General features: G+C 57.7%; 8 protein-coding genes across 8 annotated transcripts; 4 read left to right on the top strand and 4 right to left on the bottom strand.

Moving 5' to 3' along the window:
* Window positions 1-1335: 1335 nt before the first annotated feature.
* Window positions 1336-4858, top strand: QBC33DRAFT_511053 (inositol polyphosphate kinase-domain-containing protein; the record flags this gene model as incomplete). The annotated part of the gene is made up of 7 exons (XM_060425810.1): window positions 1336-1403; window positions 1485-2547; window positions 2624-2672; window positions 2840-2988; window positions 3280-4141; window positions 4242-4508; window positions 4590-4858. The coding sequence occupies 7 exons, from the start codon at window positions 1336-1338 to the stop codon at window positions 4856-4858; spliced, it is 2727 nt and encodes a 908-aa protein (XP_060287753.1).
* A 20-nt stretch (window positions 4859-4878) lies between these two features.
* On the bottom strand, window positions 4879-8426 carry QBC33DRAFT_523984 (SNF2 family N-terminal domain-containing protein). Its single transcript, XM_060426689.1, has 5 exons — window positions 7657-8426; window positions 7287-7603; window positions 6224-7226; window positions 5420-6167; window positions 4879-5350 (listed from the first exon to the last, which is right to left on the bottom strand). The coding sequence occupies exons 1-5, from the start codon at window positions 8171-8173 to the stop codon at window positions 5236-5238; spliced, it is 2700 nt and encodes an 899-aa protein (XP_060287752.1). The 5' UTR covers window positions 8174-8426; the 3' UTR covers window positions 4879-5235.
* An 85-nt stretch (window positions 8427-8511) lies between these two features.
* On the top strand, window positions 8512-10210 carry QBC33DRAFT_523983 (putative tRNA-binding protein). The gene has a single exon (XM_060426688.1). It carries the CDS (start codon window positions 8788-8790, stop codon window positions 10021-10023), a length of 1236 nt encoding a protein of 411 aa, XP_060287751.1. The 5' UTR covers window positions 8512-8787; the 3' UTR covers window positions 10024-10210.
* A 97-nt stretch (window positions 10211-10307) lies between these two features.
* QBC33DRAFT_554698 (uncharacterized protein) lies at window positions 10308-10968 on the bottom strand (the record flags this gene model as incomplete). Its single annotated transcript, XM_060429543.1, has 4 exons — window positions 10308-10470; window positions 10580-10658; window positions 10725-10840; window positions 10910-10968. 4 exons carry the CDS (start codon window positions 10966-10968, stop codon window positions 10308-10310), a joined length of 417 nt encoding a protein of 138 aa, XP_060287750.1.
* Window positions 10969-11675: 707 nt separating this feature from the next.
* Window positions 11676-16574, bottom strand: QBC33DRAFT_523978 (uncharacterized protein). The gene has a single exon (XM_060426687.1). It carries the CDS (start codon window positions 16342-16344, stop codon window positions 12091-12093), a length of 4254 nt encoding a protein of 1417 aa, XP_060287749.1. The 5' UTR covers window positions 16345-16574; the 3' UTR covers window positions 11676-12090.
* Window positions 16575-16745: 171 nt separating this feature from the next.
* QBC33DRAFT_523977 (uncharacterized protein) lies at window positions 16746-19050 on the top strand. Its single transcript, XM_060426686.1, has one exon. The coding sequence runs from the start codon at window positions 16811-16813 to the stop codon at window positions 18836-18838; it is 2028 nt and encodes a 675-aa protein (XP_060287748.1). The 5' UTR covers window positions 16746-16810; the 3' UTR covers window positions 18839-19050.
* Window positions 19051-19790: 740 nt separating this feature from the next.
* On the top strand, window positions 19791-21019 carry QBC33DRAFT_554695 (S1/P1 nuclease; the record flags this gene model as incomplete). The annotated part of the gene is made up of 6 exons (XM_060429542.1): window positions 19791-20132; window positions 20201-20257; window positions 20312-20323; window positions 20387-20573; window positions 20677-20905; window positions 20980-21019. The coding sequence occupies 6 exons, from the start codon at window positions 19791-19793 to the stop codon at window positions 21017-21019; spliced, it is 867 nt and encodes a 288-aa protein (XP_060287747.1).
* A 116-nt stretch (window positions 21020-21135) lies between these two features.
* Window positions 21136-22770, bottom strand: QBC33DRAFT_615758 (exopolyphosphatase; the record flags this gene model as incomplete). Its single annotated transcript, XM_060432641.1, has 1 exon — window positions 21136-22770. The coding sequence occupies exon 1, from the start codon at window positions 22387-22389 to the stop codon at window positions 21136-21138; it is 1254 nt and encodes a 417-aa protein (XP_060287746.1). The 5' UTR covers window positions 22390-22770.
* Window positions 22771-22803: the final 33 nt, after the last annotated feature.

Here is a 22803-nt window from a genome sequence, read left to right as displayed (position 1 = left end):
GCGTGAAGTCTAGAGGTAACACAGCCACCTGCCTGGTTTTACGACTCTACTGCATAGGACCTAGACCGCAGTTACCTACCCAACTCGTCGTAGGCCTTACCATTCGCCAACCATCTTAATGGAGCCGGCATTCAAAATCAAACATGCAAGACTGGCCAGGTTGCTTGGCCTCACCGCCTTCATGGTCACCAGACCTCGATAAAACAACCAACAGAAATTGTAGGACGGACGTTCACAGTAATGTAATAGAGCGCTAATGTAAGCAAGGAGAAGGGGGAAAGAAAGAAAGAACAGAAGAATAATAACAACAAATATTTGATGAGAACAATATTTTAACTTTGTCGAAACCATGAGTTATCTCCACGTGTTAGGGACTGCAAATATGCCGCAATTGGAGGCATCCTGCAGTGTCTGGAGCCATTATTGCGTATTGGGCAGCCCGCCTCCTGCAGAGCATCTTCCTCGACCCAAAAAAAGTTGTCTATGGGAGCCCAATCTACCCCACGATCCTCATCAGATGGATTTATGGCACTGGCGTTGATTGGGCAATCAAGCCGGCAATGTAGGTAATGCAGCACTGAACAGCAATATTGAGACACGGGAGGACCGGAGCCATGTTGATGATATTGTAGTCATCCTGACATGTCCTCGCGTGGCGGTTGCTGCGGTCGGTTGCACGGGCTCGGAATTGAGAATTAGTGGAGTGGAAGACACGCACTGTGGCTGAGGCTGGGTTACTCAGCCAGTCAGCCAGTCAGCCAACAGTTAGCCTACAGTGTGGCCGTGCCTGCGGCAGCAGTGACAAGCTGGGCCCGCCACAGTGTGCTGGTTGGGATATGCACAATATGGAGTGAGCCCCCAATGGAAATCCCTTGTCATTCCCTCGCCACGGGGCCAGAAGCTAAAACAAGCCGCCTTATTCGCTGGACTGGAACCCGCCCCCGTGTGTCATGGATGGAAGCGAGGTACGTACCTCGGAGCCACTTAGGGATGGTACCTGAGTTCCCGCATTCGCATCCTCCATTCCTTTGACATGGCCATTCCGACTTAAAATGTCACTTTCGCCTTCGTTGCCAACAAGTGCCATCTCCATCATCGCCCGATCTGCTCTACATTTGCTTCCTATCCAAGCATTCTCTTTCCTCTTGGCACCTGTTTCTCCTGACTCTATTCTGCGTTGCCTATGCCATCGGGGGCCGATTCCCCTCAAACCCAAGTACCTCGAACCCCGATAGGCAGAAAAACCCCTTGGATGCGCCTCTCGCCTCCCTCCCTCCTCTTCATTTCACACTCGGCCCTAGCGCACACCGCTTTAATCAAGGGCCAGCTGCGAACATGATCCGGACGAAGGAGATCCCCAACAGGGCGGATCTGGTTGACTACGCCCATGCTGTCGCTGGACAGTAAGCCTCCTCGACCCATAACTTCATGGCTCGGACTCGGAGTCAGTCTCATAAATGAGGTCGCTAACCTCTATCAAACAGTGCGGGGACCCTTTGCGATTCTGACGGGGAACTCTTCATCAAGCCATGCACACCGCAGGAGATCAAGTTTTACGAATCGGCGAACGAGAGCCATCCCGAGTTTGCGGAGCTGATGCCGCTCTTCATGGGCACCCTGATGCTCAATGATGCCACAGACATGGACTCAATCTCGGAGCAGATACCCGTCGTGGCAGACCACATTAGTCTGGAAGTGAAGGAGGCGGTCCTCAAGATGGCGCATAGCCTGCAACCGGAGCCTTCACAAAGCCCAACGCCAACACTGGCAGGAGCATCACCGTCGGACAACATCAAGTGGATACCAAATATGACCAAGAAGATTGCCACTGATAAGGCGGTCGTTCTCGAGAATGCCGCATACGGGTACCGGCGGCCGAATATCATGGACGTGAAGCTCGGTGTGCGCCTTTGGGCAGATGATGCGCCGCTCGAGAAGAAGCAACGCTTCGACAAGATCAGTGCCGAGACTACTCATGGGGAACTCGGCTTCCGGATCGCCGGGATGCGCGTGTACCGAGGCTGTGAAGGCGACGAACAACCCGACGAGGAGGGATATAAGAAATACAGCAAGGACTTCGGCAGGGTGCACGTCAACGCCGGGAACGTCGTGGATGTATTCAAAAAGTTCGTATTTAACGAACACGCCAAGATCGACGAGGAGCTGGGAAAGGCGGTTGCGAACGCCTTCCTGGAGGACCTGAAGAGGGTCCAGCAGATCCTCGAGAACGAGGAGAGCCGCATGTTCTCGGCCAGCCTGCTCTTTGTGTTCGAAGGCGATGGCGACGCCTTGCGTGCGGCGATTGACGAGACCAGCGCGAGCGCGACCATGTCCCAGGAGGGCAAGGACGAGGATTCTGGCCGGTCTACCATCCGGGTCGATAGCGGCATAGCTCTCGACGAGAGTGGGGAGCTCATCCTTGCGGGCGAGGACGAGCTCTCAGACGACGAGATCGATGTTCCGCGGATATACTCGCTGAAGCTCATCGACTTTGCGCACGCGCAGTGGACACCTGGGCAAGGCCCAGATGAGAACAGCCTTGCGGGAGTGCGGAGTCTGATTCGCATATTCGAAGAGCTGTCACAGTGAGGAGCTAGAGATAGAGCAAACGAGGAGTTTAGAGGACGGCAGCCCTGGCAGGCATGCCAGCGTCTCGTCGGGAAAAGAGAGAGGTGTGTGGACAAGGCGAAGCGGGAGGATCATTTTCACTTGCATTGGAGCATTACCATGACGATACAAAAGGGCGTTGCATGGAGGCACGTGGCTGGATACCCCAAGTTACCTTCCATGTCGCGTTAGATTTAAGGGAGGCGTTTTTTTACTATAGACTTTAGTCTAGTCATGATCAACGACATTCAACGACATGAATTACAGCAGAAACCATTACCAGGTTTTTGGCAGCATCGTTGCTCTGCATCCCCCATATTATTCGAAGTTTCTATACTCGGGACTGTGCTATTCGTACGCATCGAGGACAATATCACGTATGTAGGTCCCTCCCCACCTAAGCCTCGCGGGGTGCATGCGCCACAAACTACAAGGCTGAGCCAAACTTTCGCCTTCGTCGACTCCCCTTCAACCCAGCAAACATTTCCTTCCTGAAGCTCCCGTGCCCCTCGAGCTGTAGGCAAGATGTCGATTCCAGGCTTGGGGCAAATACCTGCACAGGCAAGTAGTCATTTCCGATCAACCTGCAACCTTGGCATCCCCAATTCCAAAGCCAATTACCTCCTCTCCACCCAACTACCTCCAAGAGTCGACTAACCCCTGAACTTGTAGCCCCCTCCCGGCTCAAGGACTCGCACAATAACGCTCAAGCCCCTCTGGGAGTGGCGCTTCGAGTCCCCCCATCACCCGTCCGCGTCCTTCGCCTCCGCCGGCACCTCAACCTCCGCCGCCCTCACCGTCCGCCTCGTCTCGGGCACCGCCGAGCGCGACGGCACCGAGCTGGCCCTCAACGTCCCCTACACCCTCCAGGGGGCCAAGTCCAAGATCCTGACCTGGAAGGGCTGCACCCTTGAGGTCTCGGGCGAGTGCGAGGACTACGTCGCCGAGCACGCCTCCCCCGACGAGTCCCCGCAGGTCAGCTACCTGAACCTGCACTTCGCCCTGCAGGGCCGGCGGCGAGCCGCCGCCGCCGCCGCAGCAGCAGCAGCCTCCGGCGCCGGCGCGACCCTGGGCCCCCGCGTCCTCGTGTGCGGCGGGCCCTGCAGCGGCAAGACCAGCCTCGCGCGCACGCTCGCGGCCCTGGCGACGCGGCAGGGAGGGCAGCCGATCCTGGCGGGCGCGGACCCGCGCGAGGCCTTCTTCAGCCTCCCCGGGACGCTCGGGGCCGCGGCCGTGGGCACCGTTATGGACGTCGAGGCGGCCGACGGCGGCGCCGGGGTCGGCGCCTCGCCCAGCAGCGGGCCCGGGCCCGTGCCCGTCAAGCTGCCGCTCGTGCACTACTTTGGCCGCGACAGGGTCGAGGAGGACCCGGATGTCTGGAGGGCCCTGGTCGCCGCGCTGGGGGCCGCTGTGGGGGGTAGGCTCGCAGAGGATGGGGCTGTGCGCGCCGCCGGGCTGGTTGTCGATGCGCCTACCGTGGCGGCTGGCAAGAGTGGCGTCGACCTGCTTGCCCATATCGTGAGCGAGTTTGCTGGTAGGTCTTTGCTTGTCACACACCCCCTTCCCCTCACCTTCATTCTCTGTTCCCCGGCCCCAGACATGGTTGTTCTGTTCTAACCGCGCGAAACCGGTAGTAAACATCGTCGTGGTGCTTGGATCCGCGCGCCTCAACGCTGAGCTCCAGCGCCGGCTCTCGCAGGAGCAGACGCGGTTCGGCGAGGCGATCACCGTCCTGGCGCTGGACAAGTCCGAGGGCGTTGCCGAGCGCGACGAGGGCTTCATGCAGCAGGTCCGCGAGGCGGCCATCAAGGAGTACTTCTTCGGCGACGCGAAGCGGACCCTGAGCCCCTTCACGCAGCAGGTCGACTTTAGCACCGTAGCCATCTACAAGATTCCGGATCGTATGTCGTTCCCGTCCTCCCCCACAGAACCTGATCTGCTCTCACCTCACTGTAACACCCGACTCTAATGCCTGTCTCTAGCGTCCGATTACCTCGCCGACGAGGAGGTCCTCGAGAAGGTCGACCCCATCTCGGAGATGTCGCACTGGACCCTAGCCGTCATGAACGCGTCCCCGACCGACCCCATCGAGACGATACGCTACGCCACCGTCATGGGCTTCGTCTACGTCTCCGAGGTCGACCAGGACAGGCAGCGGCTCAAGATCCTCGCCCCCGTCAGCGGTCGGCTCGGAGACCGGCCTCTGATCTGGGGCCGTTGGCCCGAGCCTTACATCAATTTGCTGGGCTAGCTGGGTAGCTTTCTTCCTCCCTCCCCTTGGCGTTGTTTGGCAGCTATGATGCACGGATGGTCTGGGAGTTGGGATTTGGTTCATTGGCTCTGTTGGCGGACTAGACAGACATTAGCTGGACCTTGGAGGCGATACCCAATAGATCCGTCGTGGTCTGTAATAATTGTGGCACAATGTATGTTTACAATTCTTTGTTACTTCTTAACTCTCTCGTCCGCCACAAGATGCAGTTCGGCAAAGACACTATGACAATATCATTACAAAAAGTCCTTGACCCCTTACACCTTTATAACGCCAATGGCTGGGCCGTTTTCAAAGCAGGACTGTCAGAAACCCCCCTCCCTTTTCGCCTTCCAAAGCGAGCAAAACTGCCGATATCAAGCGGATTGGGCATTGGCCGTCGCGGTGATGCCGTTGGCACCGGTCTCAATTACTCTATAACCGTCGGCATTGCCTTCACCGGTGGCGGCGCGCTCGTAAGCCTCGTCGCTCCTATATCACGGGTTTTTCTCTCGTTAGCTTCGGCGCAAGCCGCCAGTCGGGGAGAGGTGAAGTGCTTACCTGTCACACAAGACGGCCAAGTCCCTATCACTCAACACCTCCTTGTCCCCGGAGAACTTGTACACCTGCCCGTCCTTGAGGAGGAGGGCGCGCAGCGTGTCCTTGTCCAGGTCCTCGCGCGCGTCTAGCTTCTGGCCCATGGTGCGGAAGCCGCCCTTCTTGATGACGAGCTTCTCGAGCCGGCGCTTGGCGTCGGCGCTCATCAGCAGCTCCTCCTCCACGGTGCCCTTGGTGGCCAGCCGGTACACCACGACGGGTCGCGTCTGGCCGATGCGGTGGGCGCGGTCCTGCGCCTGCAGGTCCTGCTGCGGGTTCCAGTCGCTGTCGAACAGGATGACCGTGTCGGCGCTCGCGAGGTTGATGCCCTGGCCCCCGGCCCGCGTCGACAGCAGGAAGATCTTCACCTTGTCGTTCGTGTTGAACTCTTCTATCTGTGCGCGGCGGGCTTCCTGGGCTACTCCGCCGTCGATGCGGCAGACGCTCCAGTCTCGGAGTTCCCGGCAGTAGTCCTCCAGGATGTCAAGCTGCGTCTTGAACTGCGAGAATATCAGCACCTTGTGGCCTCTTTCGAATAGAGCCGGAAGGAGACGGTCCAGGAGGAGCATCTTTCCCGATGCCGTGACGATGGTTTCGTCGACCGGAACCCCAGACTCCGAAGTCCATGGGTTGTAGAAGTTGTGCGGGCTGTTGCAGACCAGGCGCAACTGCAAGAGGGGGTTTCCGAGCTTCTTGTTGGCAATCTCCTTCTCTGTCACGTTGTTAGCGAGCGGCCACAGCGACTGTTATATAGATAAGAACACATACTGGCTAGATCAAGGGTCATCGCCCGCTCAAAGTCCTCTGCACTCATGGTGTCCACGTCAGTCTTCTGCACGTCCGCTTCGGCAATCTCTTTCACCAGCTTCGCCTCGAACTCGTCATCGTCGAGGAGGTCGTCATCAGACGGGTTCGAATCTTCATATTTGGTTTTAGCTCTTCGGGCACGGCCGCGCGCGCTTGCTGGCGTTGATTGTCGGCTCGATTTCGCGCTCTTGGGTGTTGACGATTCTTTGGTTGGAGCGCCCTTCCTCTTACCACCCCGTTTGGTGGGCGTCTCGACCACATCCGGCGTAACAGTCGAAGTCGGCTCAGGACCTCGCTTCTTCTTACCCATCATCATCGCGAAAGCGTTCTTCGGCTTCGGCCCAGAAGGAGAGACCGAGGCCTTCTTCGCAGATCGAGGGCTGGCCCTCAGGCTCAACTTCAGCGACTTGCCATTCGTCTCGACCTCTCGAGCTCCGGGACTAGCGCTGTTGGTCCTCGAAGTCAGTGGACTCGGTTTGCCCGAATTAGCCGGGCTATTCGTAGCACCTGTCAGACGTTCAACAACCTTGCCCTCCAGGTAGGCCCGGGTATCGATGTTCTCATCGTTGATCACATTGTACAGATCCGTCTGCTCCTTTGTCATTGGAGCGAAAAGAACATATTCGCGCTTCTGGGGCAGGTAACTGGCCACGTCCGCCTTGACTCTCCGTAGGAGAAGGGGTTGGAGGACGAGGTGGATCTTCTTGACCAGATCCTGCTTCATCTGGCTGGCGATGAACTCCTCGGTGCCCTCTTCATCCTGCAGATCGCTGAAGTCAAACCAGCTCTCAAAAGCCTCCCAGTTGGTGAAGACGTTGGGCAAGAGGAAGTTGAGCAGAGACCACAGCTCCTTCAAATTGTTCTGCAAAGGGGTTCCGGTAATCAGCAGGCGGGTAGCTGATCTGAATGTTTTGAGCTCCCTGAACAGCTTCGAGTCAAAGTTCTTCATGCGGTGTCCTTCGTCCTAGTGCCGAGTTAGAGACGGTATTCGAGTCGCTGCCGTTTAGGGGTCTTGGGGCCTCACTATTATGATGAATTCCCAATTGATCTTGGACAAGGCTGCGCGGTCCTTCAAGACCATCTCATAGCTTGTACAGACGACTGGGAACTTATCCGTTGGCCTTCCGCTGTGAATGTGTCTCATAATCTTGGTATCCAGGATCTCACTACGCTGGTTAGGAGTCCCGTGGTACATAACAACTGGGATAGAGGGTGTCCATTTGTGGAACTCGTCCATCCAGTTGGACAGAGTGCTCAACGGCGCGACAATGAGATGCGGGCCAAGGTATCCCTCCTGCTCGCGCAGCAAAGCTATCAACGAGATGGTCTGGATGGTCTTGCCTGTGTGTCATGTCAGTTGATGATAGACCTACCGGGGACGTATCGACACGTACCTAGGCCCATCTCGTCGGCAAGAATGCCACTCATTCCCTGGAGACAGATCTCGTACATCCAGGTCAAACCTTCAAGCTGATAGTCCCGCATTGTGCCGCCAACCAGACACTTGGGCTGCTTGGCCATCTTGAGATCATGTTCGCCAAGGGTCTTTCCATCGAGCCCACTGCCCACGCGGCCCAGGACTTCGGTCTTCTTGGTCAAAATGTCGCTGAAAGCGGCACTCTGGAGCAGGAGTTCGTCCAACTCTCGCGCCTTGGCCTCGCGCTCGGCTTTGGTCTCGGCTGTTTTCTTTCTCTTCTTCTTCAACAATGCTGCTTTCCGTTTCTCCTCCGCTTTTTGGTTCTCGATGCGTGCCTTTTCCTCCTCAGCAAGTAATTGCTGGTCTTGGAGGTCGGGCGAATCCATTTTGGCTTCAGAGGGCTCGTGGGCCGGCGGAGGAGAGGATGGCGCGCTTGTGGGAAGAGGGGAGGTCGAGAGAACTGACTCGGCGTCAGAAGATGAGTCTATTGCCATGTCGAATGGTCTGAATTGGGGCTAGTGGTCTAGCTGGACTCTCTCGAGCAGGATGTGATCAGGAGGTGATCAGGAGGTGACGCGAAAGTCTTAAACCAAGAAAATAAGCCAATTCTGAGCAAGGGTTGACTGGCAAAGGCGCGCGCCAAAATTGATATTCAAAATCAAATACGAGCAAAAAGGAACCGAATTGAGCGGGAAGTGAGGCTTAACTGAGTGTCAGCCTAAGGGCGCGGCGACGCGGAGGGCTTCAATCAAGGCGTGACGCGAACACCGCGTCGTCACGCGACTTCGAGGGAAAATTTAAGTGTTAATCCGTTAGAGACACCCCCGGAGTGATAACAACCAAGTCAGCATTGGGCACCCCACCAACTGAGTCAACAACCCGAATAACGCCCCGCACCGCTTTCAAGTTTTGACTGTCCAATTTTCCCCCCGACCTCTGGAGCCATAACAAACCACACGGGACGCCTTAAAGTTCCGTAAACATAGCAACCAAGCTGTTCTCTCTCCGACCCATCCTTCCCGCTCTCCGCAGCGTCTCGCCCTTCCGGCAACTCAACCCAACCCCTCTGCGCAACCTCCACAACAACCACCGCCCATCACCGATCATCATGGTCCTCTCCACGCAGACCTACACCCCGACCGAGGAGGCCGAAGTCGCGCAGTGGCTGCAGACCTCGGAGCGCCTGAAGGGCTCCCCCGACGACGCCAGCCCCATCCTCGACACCCTCAACGCCCACCTGTCCACGCGCACCACCCTGCTGGGCACCAAGCCGTCCCGCGCCGACGTCGCCATCTACCAGACCCTGGCGCCGCTCGTCCGCGCCTGGACCCCCGAGCAGCGCACCGGCGAGGCCGGCCGGCCGCACGTCGTGCGCCACATCGACTTTGTCCAGAACAGCCCCGTGTTCGAGCTCGCCGTCGCCGACGCCGACAAGATCCCCGTCGACCTGGATCAGGTCCTCTACGTCAAGCCGCCCGTCGACCCCAAGGCCGAGAAGGAGAGGCTGAAGAAGGAGAAGGCCGCAGCCGCAGCCGCTGCTGCTGCTGGCGCTGCAGCCACCGCCACCGCCTCCGCTGGCGCTGTGGCGGGTGCTCTAGTCGACCGGACGAAGGAGGCGGCGGGCAAGGTAGCCGACGCGGTATCGGCGGCGGTGGCGCCGGCGGCGGCAGAGGGCAAGCCGAAGAAGGAGAAGAAGGAGAAGAAGGAGCGGGCGCCCAAGCAGCCAGCGGCCCCCGCGGCGCCCGCCGTGCTGTCGCCGAGCCAGATCGACCTGCGGGTCGGCCACATCCTGAAGGCGATCAAGCACCCCGAGGCGGACTCGCTGTACGTGTCGACGATCGCGATGGGCGACGCGGCGGGGACGGACGACACGGCCGAGCACGAGGGCCAGGTGGTGCGGACGGTGTGCTCGGGGCTCAACGGCCTGGTGCCGCTCGAGGACATGCAGGGCCGCCGCGTCGTCGTCGTGTGCAACCTCAAACCCGTCAAGATGCGCGGCATCAAGTCGTCGGCCATGGTCCTGGCCGCGTCGCCGCGCGTGCGCGAGGGCGAGCCCGACGACCACAAGGGCCCCGTCGAGCTGGTCGAGCCGCCCGCCGGCGCGGTGGCGGGGGAGAGGGTCTTCTTCGAGGGGTGGAGGGGCGACCCCGAGAAGGTGCTCAACCCGAAGAAGAAGATCTGGGAGACCTTCCAGCCGGGCTTCACCACCACCGATGCCCTCGAGGTGGCATTCGACGCGGCGGTCGTCAAGGAGCTGGAAGGCAAGGACGGGCTTGGCAAGCTGGTGACGGAGAGCGGCGGCGTGTGCACCGTCAAGAGCCTGAAGGGGGCGGTGGTGCGGTAAGCAGCTGACCAGGTGGATTAACGAGGCTGGGAGGAGAAGAGCTGCGTTCGGGGAGATACGGTTGGCATAGAGATAAAGGAGTCAAGAGACAACTTATAAAACTGTTGAAGAAGTACCCTGTTGAAGAAGTACCGGGCATCTGGTATATTTGCAATCGCTATTTACAGTGAATCTTATCGAGTTAACCCAGTGAACATCCCACACCCTCCCTTTAATATCTCCCACACCCCTTTTTCTTTTAGCCCCCCTACCACCCATTCTTCTCCCTCGTCGCAACCAAATCCTTATGCTTTCCCCGGAATGAGCGTGGCCGAGGCCACAGGGAGGATCGTGAAGCGGCAGCCCGTGGTCTGGGTGACGGTCTCGGTGGGGATCACGCAGCCGGTCGGGCAGGGCAGGCAGCTCCTTGTCACGACGTGGGTCGGGGTCGTCGGGCAGCAGTTGGTGCTGGTGGGGTCAGCACTTAACCCCCCGGAAGGAACCGACACATGCAACGTGTGCTCCCTGTGTGTGTTTTTTTTTTTTTTTTTTTTTTTTTTGAGGAGAAGAAACATACCTGCAGGGGACCTGGGTGGTGGTGACCTTGATGTACATGGGGCACATGAGGTCCGTTGGCTGCGTGCACTTGCCACACTCTGTGTGAATGGACTCAGTATTTATTCCCGGTGGTCAGGGGTCAGAAACAGAAGGGGGGGACAGACCTGGGGTGGTGAAAGCGGTGTGGGTGTAGCATGACAGCGCCTTCTGGGTGCAGGTTGGCGGCAGTGGTGTGATCAACGCCGTGTCCTGGCGAACCTGTTCCGCCGGAGCAGCGGCGCTAATGGACAGGCGGCCGTGTTAGTTGGGATGGGCCGCTTGCGTGGAGGATATCCGGGGGTTGACATACCAGGACCAGGCGCCCATGAGGCCGAGGAGGAGGTTGGAGACTGACGTGGAGAACTGCATGTTGAAAGAGAGGGATAATATCTGCCGGGTACTTTTCTTGCCTCAGATGTGTTTTCTGAAGGGAGTGAACAAACAGTAAATAGGCGTAACGGTTTGCACCTGTGACTTATATCTCCCAAAAGGCGAACCCTCAATATCTACGATGGCGATCTTCAGGATAGGAAGTCAGGGATCGAGCGTTCCGAGTCCCCCATTAAGGTCGCCGTTGGAATGTGACCATTTGACATGGCGTCTCCATACCAAGAATACTACCATTTTGGACTCTCTTGGCTGTCCCTCTCTGACATCCACCACCGATGACCCAGTCAGGGCAGGGGAGAAGGCCCGGTCAGGAGTCTGGCGGCGTCTAGTTTTCCACAATTGCCCATCCCATCCACGACCAGAGCCTCCTCGGGCCAGTTGTTCCTGGAATGACTGGAGTGGCGACCCCGGAATAGGATGATGTTGAGGGTGGCCTGGATCTTGTAATCCCTGCAAATCGAACCGAGTGCCAGGTCATTTATCCACGTTGCTGAAGCACGTTAAAAATAGAACGCGGCGATCGAAATGGTGGCTTCCATTGCAACGTTGATAAAGATCAGGTACAGTCCGACAGGCCTAGTTCTCCGGTTGAATAGGGGATGATATATGACCCCCTCCCGAGAATGTTCGGGAAAGAATGCACATCACTGCAGATATTGCCCAGCTCCGATTCCATTTCGGGCATCGAATGGTGGCCAAGTCTGCAGTCGGACAGTTGTCAACTGTGCTTACTCGGAGGTAACATGCAGTGGTAGTAGGTAGCACATTGCTCTCAGTTTCCTTCTAGTAGAAACGCCTTGGTGGCCACTCACGACGATGCGTCGGATACTCTGGAGTCTGTCAAATAGGTACAATACAATATACAAAAAGAAAAGGATGCAGCTATTATACATCTAGATGCCCCTCATCTCAACCATGCATCCGTTTCGAAGATCCGGGGAAGCCCCCCCGGTAAAATGCATAGCCCCCATCTACAAAGAGCAACACAGATAGATGGTCTCTAATCATTACTTTTGATCTTCTGTGCATATGCACGCCGCGCTCCCATACCCAGGATACGAATCATACCACACGCCAGGAACCCCCTTTAACAGAGCCATCTTAAGAAAAGAAGTACTTGCTCCCCTTCAGCCGCCGGACGTCAAAGTCGCCCTTCTCGGGGATGGCCGGGAAGGACAATGGCAGCCAGACCTGTGTCGTAGACGCCGGGGTCTTGGTCTCCCGCTTCACGTGCGATATCTGCATGGCGAAATGGCCAGTGCCGATGAGCGACGACAGACGAGACTCGGCCGAGTCGGCCTCGCCCTTGTCCTCGTCTTGCATTACCTCAGCCTCCTCCTCAGGCTTCAGGCTCTCGAGCAGGAGCTCGTCGGATTCTGCCGCGCCGTCGCTGGACATCTTGGATTCTAATGCCTTGGCTGCTTTCTTCTCCTCAGCCGGGATATTCCCAAGGGCAGTTTCCCCGATCTCTTCAGGCTCGGCTAGGTCCTCGGCGGCCGCCATCTCCTCGAAGATGCTGGCCGGAGTAACCATCAGTTTCCCCTCCTCCACCTCTGTAGGAACACTGGACTTCAAAAGCTCCTGTCTCCGTTTCTCCGTCAACAGCTCCTGCCTCAGAGACGAGGGCGACGCCTTCCGGAACGCGGCGATCTTCTTCTCCACCTCCGTCCCTTTATTGATCTTGGCAAGATAGATCGAGCCCTTGTACCGCGCCTCGAACTCGGCCGCAAGCCGCCCAATCACGTCCTCGCTATGTATTCTGATGAATGCGTCGCGAATGACGCCGTTCATGGTGTCTACATCCGAGGCGTGGGTCCAGAACGAATCGTGAACTGCAGCAAAGGTGAGACCAAGCTCGTCACACTGCAGGGCTGAAAGGATCATGTGGCTGGCATCCAGCGAGTGGATGAAGTTGGGCGGGAAAGCCTGTAGCTGTTTCCGTCGGTGGACCGGGTCGGAACGCTCGGGTGTCGTCAGTATCAGGGACTGGAGGCACGTCTGGATAACCCGAGTACCGCTCTTCCGGTACGGTTGGACGACTGGCATGCGGAGCGGCGTTGTCCACACTAGAGTTGATCTGAACTGGGCTAGCAGCTCATCCGTTGACGAGACCCTCTTCGGTTTCGACGTCGTTATCTTAGAGGAAGCCTTTGTCGGGGGGTCGCTCTCGATCATCGTCATCTGTTCTGGCGTCAAGGCACGACAGACTCGACCACCGATCTCCCCTAGCCAGTACTGAATATCGTGAGCGCCCTTGAACATCGTCGACAGGGCCTTAAAGATCTTGGTAGCGACATATGAGGAGAGGAAGATGGGATCCAGGCCCGTCTCAGCAAGTATGTTGGGATATAGAGCATCCAACTGCTTCAGGACCTGCTTCTTCGCGCCGGCAAACGTGACGCCGTAGACGTTCGTCATTACCGTCTGCTTGACGACCTTGCGGGTGATCTTGCCATCCAATGCCGCCGCGAGCGGGTTCCCTTGCTCCAGATCCTTCTTGATGTTTTCCTTGACCAAGTCGGCGACGGCAGAGTAGACATCGGCCGGACGGTCGCCAGGTTCCAGGTTGACTTGGCGAGCTCCCCAGGAGTCGCCACCGAGGGCAGCGTAATGCTGGAGACCGTTGCAGGTGCCGTCCTGGTGCACCGGCAGGTGTGACACATGCTTAGTCGGGTCAGGGAGGTCCATGGCAGCCTTCAACTCGTAGCAGGTAGCAAGGCACTGCCAAGGATCTTCGGCCTTCAGCCACCACCTGTTGCCCTTGAGCGGGTTATTGACAGAATCCCTGATGTTGTCGAGGTTCTCCACGGCGAAATTCTCTCGGTCCTTGAAACTGGCCTTGTCGTACCCGAATACGTTGGCCAGATGCACCTTGAGCCACCGTAGGCCGTTCTCTCCGAGCTCCTTGCCCTTTGCGAAATACAACAGGCCTCGGACATGGTCGGCACCCATGTGGTTCAGATAGGTGGGAATCGGATATGCCCGTCCACGGAAGTCGATATTGTGGGGGAAGTAGAAGGTTTGGTCCCGGAATGCCCTGGCAATCTCAAGCTGGAAGTTCATGAAGCATCGGACCGAATGCAGAGCCGACTTCTCGTTCTCGGCAGCCTTCACAGACTTGATCCAGACCCTTCGCTGCATGGGATCCTCGCTGGCTTCGGGTTCAGGGGGGATAGAGATATTCGGGTTCAGGGGCGGAATGTCGGCAATCGCCTCCCCGGTATTCCAGGCCTCCAGCATAACGTCGAAGACCGGTCGGTTGATCCGCCACCCTGTCCTGCCCAAGACATCCAGGCCTTTGAGAACCTGGTCCATGTCTCCCCGGGCAATCGCCGCCTCCGTGTATATCCTTTGGTCTTTCTCCCCGTACTTGACACGGACCAGGGAAGCCGGATACTCGATGAACCCGCCTTTCTCGAACTTGGACCATGGCTCCGGCTCCACGACCATTGGTAAATGGCGAGCAAGGAAGTCACCCCGTGGCTCGCGCTTCATGAGATCGACTAGGACTCGGTTAGGGACGATCATGCCGAGTTTCTTGCCCCTCTTCAGAAGGTTGGCATGGGAGAAGGCGGGCTGGATCTGGGCGATCAACGCCTTGGTCTCCGGGTGATCCCGGACCACGTTGACCTTTGCGGTTTCGATCAAGGCTGAGAGCAGCATTGCTCCAATCTTGGTCCGGATCGTGAGAGGCCAGGAATTGTCCTCCAGGTGACTCGAGAGGCCGGTGCGCGTTGTTGACGCCTCGGCCTTGTCCTCCACCGCCGCTGGGTTGCCATGTTCCAGCACCACTGTATGGTGTCCAGCCGAACGTCGAAGCATTCGCCTTGCAGTTATCCTCGCAGCCTTGATGGATGCGGAAGACCGGTCCTTGCTCTGACGCTGTGCTCGAACCTCTTCCTCTACCACCTTGGCAAGCTGGCCGATCACAACCGTCAATGGCACACCCTTGTCGGCCCCGTGCATGGCGAGAGTACTCAGGGTGCTCAGGATGGTAACGGCGGCGAGCCGGCTGGGGACGGATTGGCGCAGGACCGGCCCATACAGACACCGGTCCATGTCGTCCCTGTTCTTCTTCACTGCCACCTCGGCCTTTTCAACATTCTCCAGCTCCTCGATGAGGCGGTTTTCGAGCGCGCTTTGCCACTCGTACAACCTCGAGCTCAAGGACGGAGTCGACAGATTGGTGTTCAGGCCCATCTTCAAAAGAGCCTGGTTCTCCTCCCGCCAGCGTGAAATCGCAGCGTCGACGCAATCTCTCTCGAGCCGGGACTGGATTTCTCTGCGTTCGGCGTACGACAGCTTGGAGATATCGCGGCCCTCCGGAATTTCAGAGAACAGGGAAAGGGTTTGCTTCAGCATCCTCAGTCCCATGCCTTTCTGCGGCGTGCTCAGAACCTCCGGTGCTGTAATTGTTTGTGCTGATTCTGTGTCCAGCAACGCGGCCTCCTCGGCTGCTTCTCCGGCAGCCAATGCGGTGGAAATGGAAGCAGAGACGTCTTCGGGCAAGAGATTATAGGTTTGGCAAATGCGGGTGATTGTCGCGAGATCCTGATCCGTCAGGATGTCCCCCATATATAAGACTTCGAGGCCGGCCTGCCCCGGCACCATGCCCATGTAACGGTCAACTAGCCTCTCCAGTCTCGAGCCATGGGTGGTGAGAAGTGACGCCTTCAGCATGCACGCGATCGTCTCGGCGGTCTGGGGAAGGTGCTCGCTCCGGATCTGGAGCTCGTACCACTGGTGCAGATCCTCGGCCTTGTTCAGGCCAGGACTATTCTGTATCTGCTCCAATTTCGCTCGCAAGTACTGGTTATGAAGCTGGATCATGTCGTGCCCGGCAAGAGCGCCAATTCTTGCAAAGCGCTCGAGGACGAGGGCGGCCCTGTCCAACTTGCCGACCTGCAGACAAGCGTCGAAGACAGACATCATCTCGTCAACATCTCCCGGTATGCCAGACGGATTGATCCGTCCCCGAGGCAGCCGCGGGGACGGGTCCTTGACGATAAGCGGCTCAGAGACATCGAATGGCCTAAGTTCGTAGAGCGGAGGGGACGGGGATGGGCGAGGAGGATAGAGGGGCGGCGCGGCATTCGGAAGCCCTTCGAACGGGATGTCATCTATAGGCTTGTAGTCGTCTAGTGCTGTGGCCAAATTTCGATCGAAGGCGAGGAGACTGCGCAAGCTCTTCCTCCTCCATGGTCGCAACTCTTGTTTTGTTGTTAGGAGCCTTCTTGCATCCTGAAAGGACCGGCAACGTGCCGGCTGGCACCTGGATACGATGTGAGGGGCGCTGGAGGATATTAAATGGCGGAGAGGGTAATTGTGTCGAGAGCTCCCCGATCGGAGGAGCATCGTGAAAGCTCGCGTGATGGCGTGGATTGGATGGATTGAGGAGGGATAAAAGAGTGACGGCCCTGATAGAGGCTACGACCGATCTAATGGTTCGATGCGCATTCAAGTAGAGGCATTAAAAAGAACGGTATATCAAATCTAGTGTACAAGAGAAATCATGTTAACTGCTGTTGAACAACAGAAACGGCACCGGGAGGCAAAAAAAAGTGTACAGTAGAAGGGTCTTCGAGATACCCCAGTCTAGAATAGGAGATAAGACGCTGCCCAGAAAATTTGCCATCACGTCCTAGCAAGGAGCGAGCACCGGCGCCAATTGGCTAGAATTACCAGAGCTTGGGATTGGCTTTGCTCCTTTTCGGTGCACAGACCATTGAAGCCAACCAGGAAATTTTACTTGGTGAATAATTCCATCTTGCATGCAGCTCTACATTCCCGTGAGCCTCAACGAGCCTCCTCGCCCATCCCCATGGCTTCAATTCCGCCGCTAAGAGCTGCCTCGGGCTGCTCTGTATGTCGCCTGTCTGCATTGCGACTTTTTGTTGGTAGCGCGATATCACCGAGGACTGCTCGAGCACCGTTCCGAAGCCAGTCGACGAGCCAAGCAACTGCCAGATTCTCGACTTTCCGCCACACTGTTCCGTTACGAAAGGACCCCGCCATCGTGGAGCAGATTGAGAGGGAGCAACCGAACGATGAAGAGAAGCAAGCAACGGAGCCTTCCGACTCCAATGGCACGGATTCACCATGGTATATGCAGGTCGAGTCTCCGAAGCATCCAACCCTAGTGGACGCGCTCCCACCACTACCAGACATTCCCGAAGGATCACCGCAGCTCACAGGCCCGCTGCTTAAGTTCGTGTCGGACGATCTAGGACTCGATGGGTTATCGCTACTTGACCTTCGCAATGTGGATCCGCCGCCAGCACTGGGTACTGGTCTGCTTATGCTATTCGGCACGGCTCGCAGTGAGCGGCACTTGCATGTCTCGGCGGATCGCTTGGTCCGATGGTTAAGGGGCCGCGGAATCTCGTCCGACGCTGACGGGCTGCTGGGACGGAACGAGCTCAAAATTCGTCTTCGGAGAAAGGCCCGCAAGGCAAAGATGCTCGGGAAGGCCGGCCCTGCTCGCGAGTCGGACGACGGCATCAGCACTGGTTGGATCTGTGTCAACCTCGGCACGATTGGATGGTCTGATGCGGAAGCACAAATAGTCAGTGAGGACGGAAGAGTCAGCGGCTTTGGCGTTCCACAGACAGGGACTACGATTGTGGTGCAAATGTTTACTGAGTCGCGGAGGGCGGAGCTGGACTTGGAGACCTTCTGGAATAAGTTGGCGAAGCGAAGCCAAGCTAAACAGGACGAACTGTTACAGCCCCCAGGTGTGGGCCCTCAACACAGCAAACCGAAGACCAACCCTTTTCAACAATCCCAGACGCGACTCTTTTCTACGGTTCAAAGGAAGGAGTCTGCTTCCCAGCTTGGAGAAGACGCCTTGGCGGAAAAGGTACAGGCAGCACTGGTCAACCCCCACGCTATTTCCGAAATATCTGACATCTTAGCCCACGACACGGACGAGAAAGTCCGGCTCCTGGAGCAGATGAAGACCTACCTGAGCAGCTTGCCGGCGTCGTCGGTCGTCCAGGCCCTGAGGCGCGGCGACCTCGCCGAAGGAGGCAAGCCGTCCGCCTTCCTGCGACTCTTCGAGCTTGCCCTGCTGAACCTCCCACCCGCTCAGACGTGGGGCCCGCGGCTATGGCTCCACGTCACGGCACGAAAGCTGGGCCTGATGGAGTACGGCCTCGACGACCTGGCAGCCCTGGCCGAGGAAATGCGGCTCTCCGGGATCGATGCGACCCTCGACCAGTTCGCGGATCTCATCTGCGCCATCTTTGCTCAGCCGGGCCAGGGCGACGACGCGGTGCGCGAGCAGTCCAGGCTCGCGATGCGGGTCATCGACACCATGTACGAGCGAGGCCACAACGTCTTATCCCACGACATAGTCGTGCCCGCGATCGAATCCCTAGTCTGGTCCGGCGCCCGTGGAGCCGAGGTGGACAGGCTCCGATCAACCCTAGAGTTCCTCCTGGAACAGGCCAACCTTCCCTTCATGGGCGAGGAGCTGCTCCTCAGGCTTTTGGACGCATACGCGAGCCAGGGCAACTGGGACAGGTTCTGGAAGGCGTGGCGGAACCCCCCGAGGTTCGGGGTGGCGCGGTCGGCGCAGATGTACTCGTACCTCTTCCGGCGGTTCGCCGACACGCAGCACCAGTCCCTGTGCGTCGACGCCGTCCGGTGGTGTTTCCAGGAGATGGTCAACGAGGAGCCGTCCGTACAGCCCCGCGGCGCCGTCCTGGAGGCGCTGAAGGCCTGCGTCCGTGTCGCGGACCCTCAGGCCGAGGCTATCGCCGAGAACCTCGTCGTCAAGGATAAGGACTCGGAATTGCTTGCGAATCGGGAGTTCGTGAAGCTGCTCAGGGATATTGGGGGGGCATAGGAATTGTGGCGGTGCCGTCCGGCGAAACTTGAAGATGTTAGGAGGGTGGACGACATCCTCTTCTGTCATCCAGGTGTGCGTGTTATTGTATGTATGTGTATATATATGTATATTATGTATACTATTCTAGCCTCTTTGTCCCTGGTCAGACGCGGGTGGCTTCTCATCTCACCAGAATTCCACCAGTGTACCAACAGAGAATCCAGTTTGAGAGACCTTCCTCTTCAGTAGTATTTCCGCGACATGTGTTAGCACAGTTCAGTGACGTACCACATCAAATGGCTTGTTTAAAATTATCGTCGAGTCCTAGTAAGCTACCTATGCTAGGAGTTTAGTGTACGTTTCGCAGGTATCCATTGGCATATCTATGCCGCCTCTAGCCTCTATGCCGCCTCTATGCCGACAGAATTCACTGGCAGCTAAGCACAGAGAGGCAGGTCGTGCAGGAGCTATGTATGACAGATGCCGCCAAGCAACGGGCCGCTTTGCAGCTGATAACCATTCTCCCGATCGCCTTCGGTATCTTGGGGGAGGGATTTGGGCTGTTGATTGGACGAGCTCCGACTAATGGGGAAATACCAATGTGGCCCCTGTCAGCCTACCAGGCTTCTCCGATGGGACTCATGTTGCCTGCACTGAAACTGCAGTGTAAGTAGCTGTTTGATCCAGGATTGACCTCTCATCTGCCTCATCTGGTTCGTGGCCAATGGCTACGTATCAGGGACTCAAATATTTGCTAGAGATGTCTTAGATGAAGAGAGAGCTTCCATTTCTAGAAACACCGAAGATCAAGGTGGTAAGACGATGTACAAAGGGGTAACATGTGGTCAGACAGTGATGTTGTGATAAAACACCGGCATCCGTTTCCATTTTCTCTTACAACAGTGTACCCAACCTAGTCATCAAGATTCGACGAGAAGAGAGCCGATACTCGACCCTCGGTACAGAGACAATGGCTACTCAAACCTTCACCATAGCCCTCCTCGCCAGCGCCGGACTGCCCAGAGCATTTGCCTGGGGCGCCATGGGCCACGAAGCAGTGGCCTACGTCGCAACCGATTTCGTAGCATCGGAGACGAAGACATACTTCCAAGATCTTCTAGGCGACAACTCGTCCGACTATCTGGCCGCGGTTGCCTCGTGGGCCGACTCGTATCGGTATACCAAGGCCGGGAAGTTCTCGGCCCCCTACCATTTCATCGACGCAAAGGACGATCCGCCGTCGAGCTGCGGCGTCAGCCTGTCGCAGGACTGCGGTGCCGAGGGTTGTGTCGTGAGCGCCATCGCCAACTACGTATGCCTTCCCCTTGGGGGATCTCTTCCAATCGAATCTCGCCAAATCTGACTCGAGGCCCCGTATAGACTAGCCAACTTCTGCAAACGAAGCTGAGCAGCTCGGAGAGACAGCTCGCTGCCAAGGTAAGGCTTACAAAGACGAGAAACCACATATTTTACTTTTACTAACCTGAGCAGATGGTCATCCATGTAGGTTCGATGTGGCAGTAACCCAACGCTCGCTCCCCTCTGACCAGGAGAACCAAACACTAGCTCGTTGGTGACATCGGCCAGCCTCTCCACTGCGAGGCTCTCGATCTCGGAGGCAACGACATCGACGTTGAGTACAACGGCAAGACCACCAACCTCCACGGCATCTGGGACTCGGAGATACCCGAGTCCATCGCCGGCGGCAAGTCCATGTCTGCCGCCAAGAGCTGGGCATCAAATCTCACGACAGGTAGGTATAGCTCTCTGATCCATCCAAATGCGCAGCAGAAAAGAGAGCATGATTTCCGGTACCGTAAAATGTGGCTGACTTCCTCACCCTTATCCCCAAATAGCGATCAGGTCCGGCACCTACAAATCCTCGGCCTCCGGCTGGGCACGCGGGCTGGGTGTGGCAGATGCCCAGAACGTCACGCTCGGGTGGGCGCAGGAGAGCAATGCCGCAGTATGCTCGACAGTGCTGGCGAAGGGGCTCAGCTTCGTCGAGAGCAATGATCTGAGCGGGGCTTATACCAAGACTGCCACGCCTGTTGTTAACATCCAGATTGCCAAACAGGGATACCGGTGAGTTCTTTCCTTCCTGCAACAGCATTGGACTCGATATTGCGTTGCATGTTCCATGCTGACTGGTATGTTAGCCTCGCCAAGTGGCTGGATGCTATCGTCGCTGCTGTTTGAGAGTTCGGTTCTTGCATGGCTGGGATGTGGAGGGCCGGAAGAGATCATCCTCGAATATCAAAGTTGTGTGCTCGCTGTTCCATTGACTGCACATTTGTGAGATATGTATTTGCCAGTCATTTCGAAGCTTGTCTCATCGCGTCCCTCAACATCGGCGCCACCTTCTTACGGCTGTGTTCGATTCTGCTCTGACGCCAGCACATCCTCCACTCGTCCTGCCCTTCCGGATGGTCAAGCTTCCCATCCTGCCAAAGTCCCAGGCCCAGATCGCCCTTGCTGTTGTCTGCAAAGGCCTTCATAACCTTGACGGCGTCCGCGTTGAGGGCCCACACCAGCAATTCCCTCGCAAACTTGCCATCCGGGTGCAGCGTGGTCAGGACAGCAACGATGTCAAGTTTCTGCTCTTCGGACCATTTCTTCAGCTCGGAGAGGAACACCTCCCTGTCGCCAATCCTATCAAGCAGGTACCCGAAGCCCTGCGCCACACTAGAGGTGCCAAGCGTGAGCCCCCCGTCGACCCATTGCTTATAGTCCTTGCGGAAGATGTCACGGTAGCTGAGTTGCGAGAGGTCCTCCTTCAGCTCAGTGATCTCCCGGAAGTACTCATCCCGATCATACCCCACGCCAGCCCGCCTGATCAGCCCTTCAGCGAACTCGACGGCCCGCACATCCGTGTCCGTCGTCTTGTCCTTCGAGGTCAGGTTCGTCGTGTCGATCAGGATCGGCCCCAGAGCGAGATGCGCCAGTTGGGCATCGATGTCCCCAACCCTGTCCCCGCCCTCCCCCCCGGAAGAAAGCTCCTCCCAGGCAGTCCGCGAGTGTTCTACCACGAGACTCGCGCAGCTCCCGCACGGGCGTATGACCCGCGGCTCGTCCCCTGCTGCCCCATCCCCTCCCTCCTCCTCCGCGCCCAGAAACTCACCCCCCTCGTCCTCATGATGGTCCACGCACCCGACGACGCGCCCGCCGAACCGCCGCCTCAGCTCCCCTGTCATGACGTTGTGGTCGACGAGCAGCCACCGCGTCGCCGCGGCGGGCAGGTCCTCGGGCGGCGGCAGGTCCGTCAGGGTGAGCAGGTCGGCGGGGCGGATTCCGGCGCGGCGGAGGACGGCGGCCAGCTCTGGCCGCAGGGAGAGGTCTGCGCGCGGCAGGTTGGACAGCGGGATGTGCGGCTGCTGCTTGGGGGCGTGCCTGCTGCCGAGGTAGGCCTGCAGCAGCGTCGAGCAGAGCGAGTCGAGGTCCGCGGACTCGTTGCCCACCACCAGCGTCAGCGGGGCTTGGCGCTGGGCGGGGGGCGCGGCGAGGGCGCGGCGGGCGCCGGCTAGGAATGCGCGGAGGGTCGGCCGGGCCGGTGGTGGCATGTCGGTCATTGTGAATGCGGACGGGGTTGCGAGGTTGGATTGGATGGGCGGCGTGGCGTCATAACTTTTTTATTGCACATATCTTCGGGGTGGATGGGCCAATCAGAAGCAGGGTTTGTGGGCTCTATCCCATCAATCCTCGCTAAAAATGGAATTTCAGTGACTAGAACACAAGCAATAGGGAGTGCGGTATCCATTGAGCAACCGTAGAAGGAGGAGGGCGGAACTGCAGTCCTAGGGCGAGGATAGGGGTCAAGAAAGGTCCCGGAGGCGGCTCTTCGAAGAGAACAACAATTAATCCCCTATTTATGGGCCTTGGTTTCTAACAAATGGGAATGACTTGGAATAATCCGCAATTTTCTCCTCGTCTAAGTTGACACAAGTTCCACGATGTCTACTGGCAACCAGGCTCAACGAGGGGGC

The sequence above is a fragment of the Phialemonium atrogriseum genome (assembly GCF_030411735.1).
Source record: "Phialemonium atrogriseum strain 8032-3 unplaced genomic scaffold QBC33scaffold_2, whole genome shotgun sequence".
In the NCBI taxonomy this organism is placed as follows: domain Eukaryota; kingdom Fungi; phylum Ascomycota; class Sordariomycetes; order Cephalothecales; family Cephalothecaceae; genus Phialemonium; species Phialemonium atrogriseum.
Note: the sequence above shows the minus strand (reverse complement) of the source record. Positions and strands in the feature narration are given on the sequence as shown.

Bases quoted from the DNA above. Each gene is read 5' to 3' on its own strand.
- QBC33DRAFT_523983 (XM_060426688.1), top strand. From the start codon at position 8,788: ATGGTCCTCTCCACGCAGACCTACACCCCGACCGAGGAGGCCGAAGTC.
- QBC33DRAFT_523978 (XM_060426687.1), bottom strand. From the start codon at position 16,344: ATGCTCCTCCGATCGGGGAGCTCTCGACACAATTACCCTCTCCGCCAT.
- QBC33DRAFT_523977 (XM_060426686.1), top strand. From the start codon at position 16,811: ATGGCTTCAATTCCGCCGCTAAGAGCTGCCTCGGGCTGCTCTGTATGT.
- QBC33DRAFT_523984 (XM_060426689.1), bottom strand. From the start codon at position 8,173: ATGGCAATAGACTCATCTTCTGACGCCGAGTCAGTTCTCTCGACCTCC. The intron at 7,227-7,286 runs GTGAGGCCCCAA...ACTCGGCACTAG, and splicing joins ATTGGGAATTCATCATAATA to GACGAAGGACACCGCATGAA. The intron at 6,168-6,223 runs GTATGTGTTCTT...ACAACGTGACAG, and splicing joins GATGACCCTTGATCTAGCCA to AGAAGGAGATTGCCAACAAG.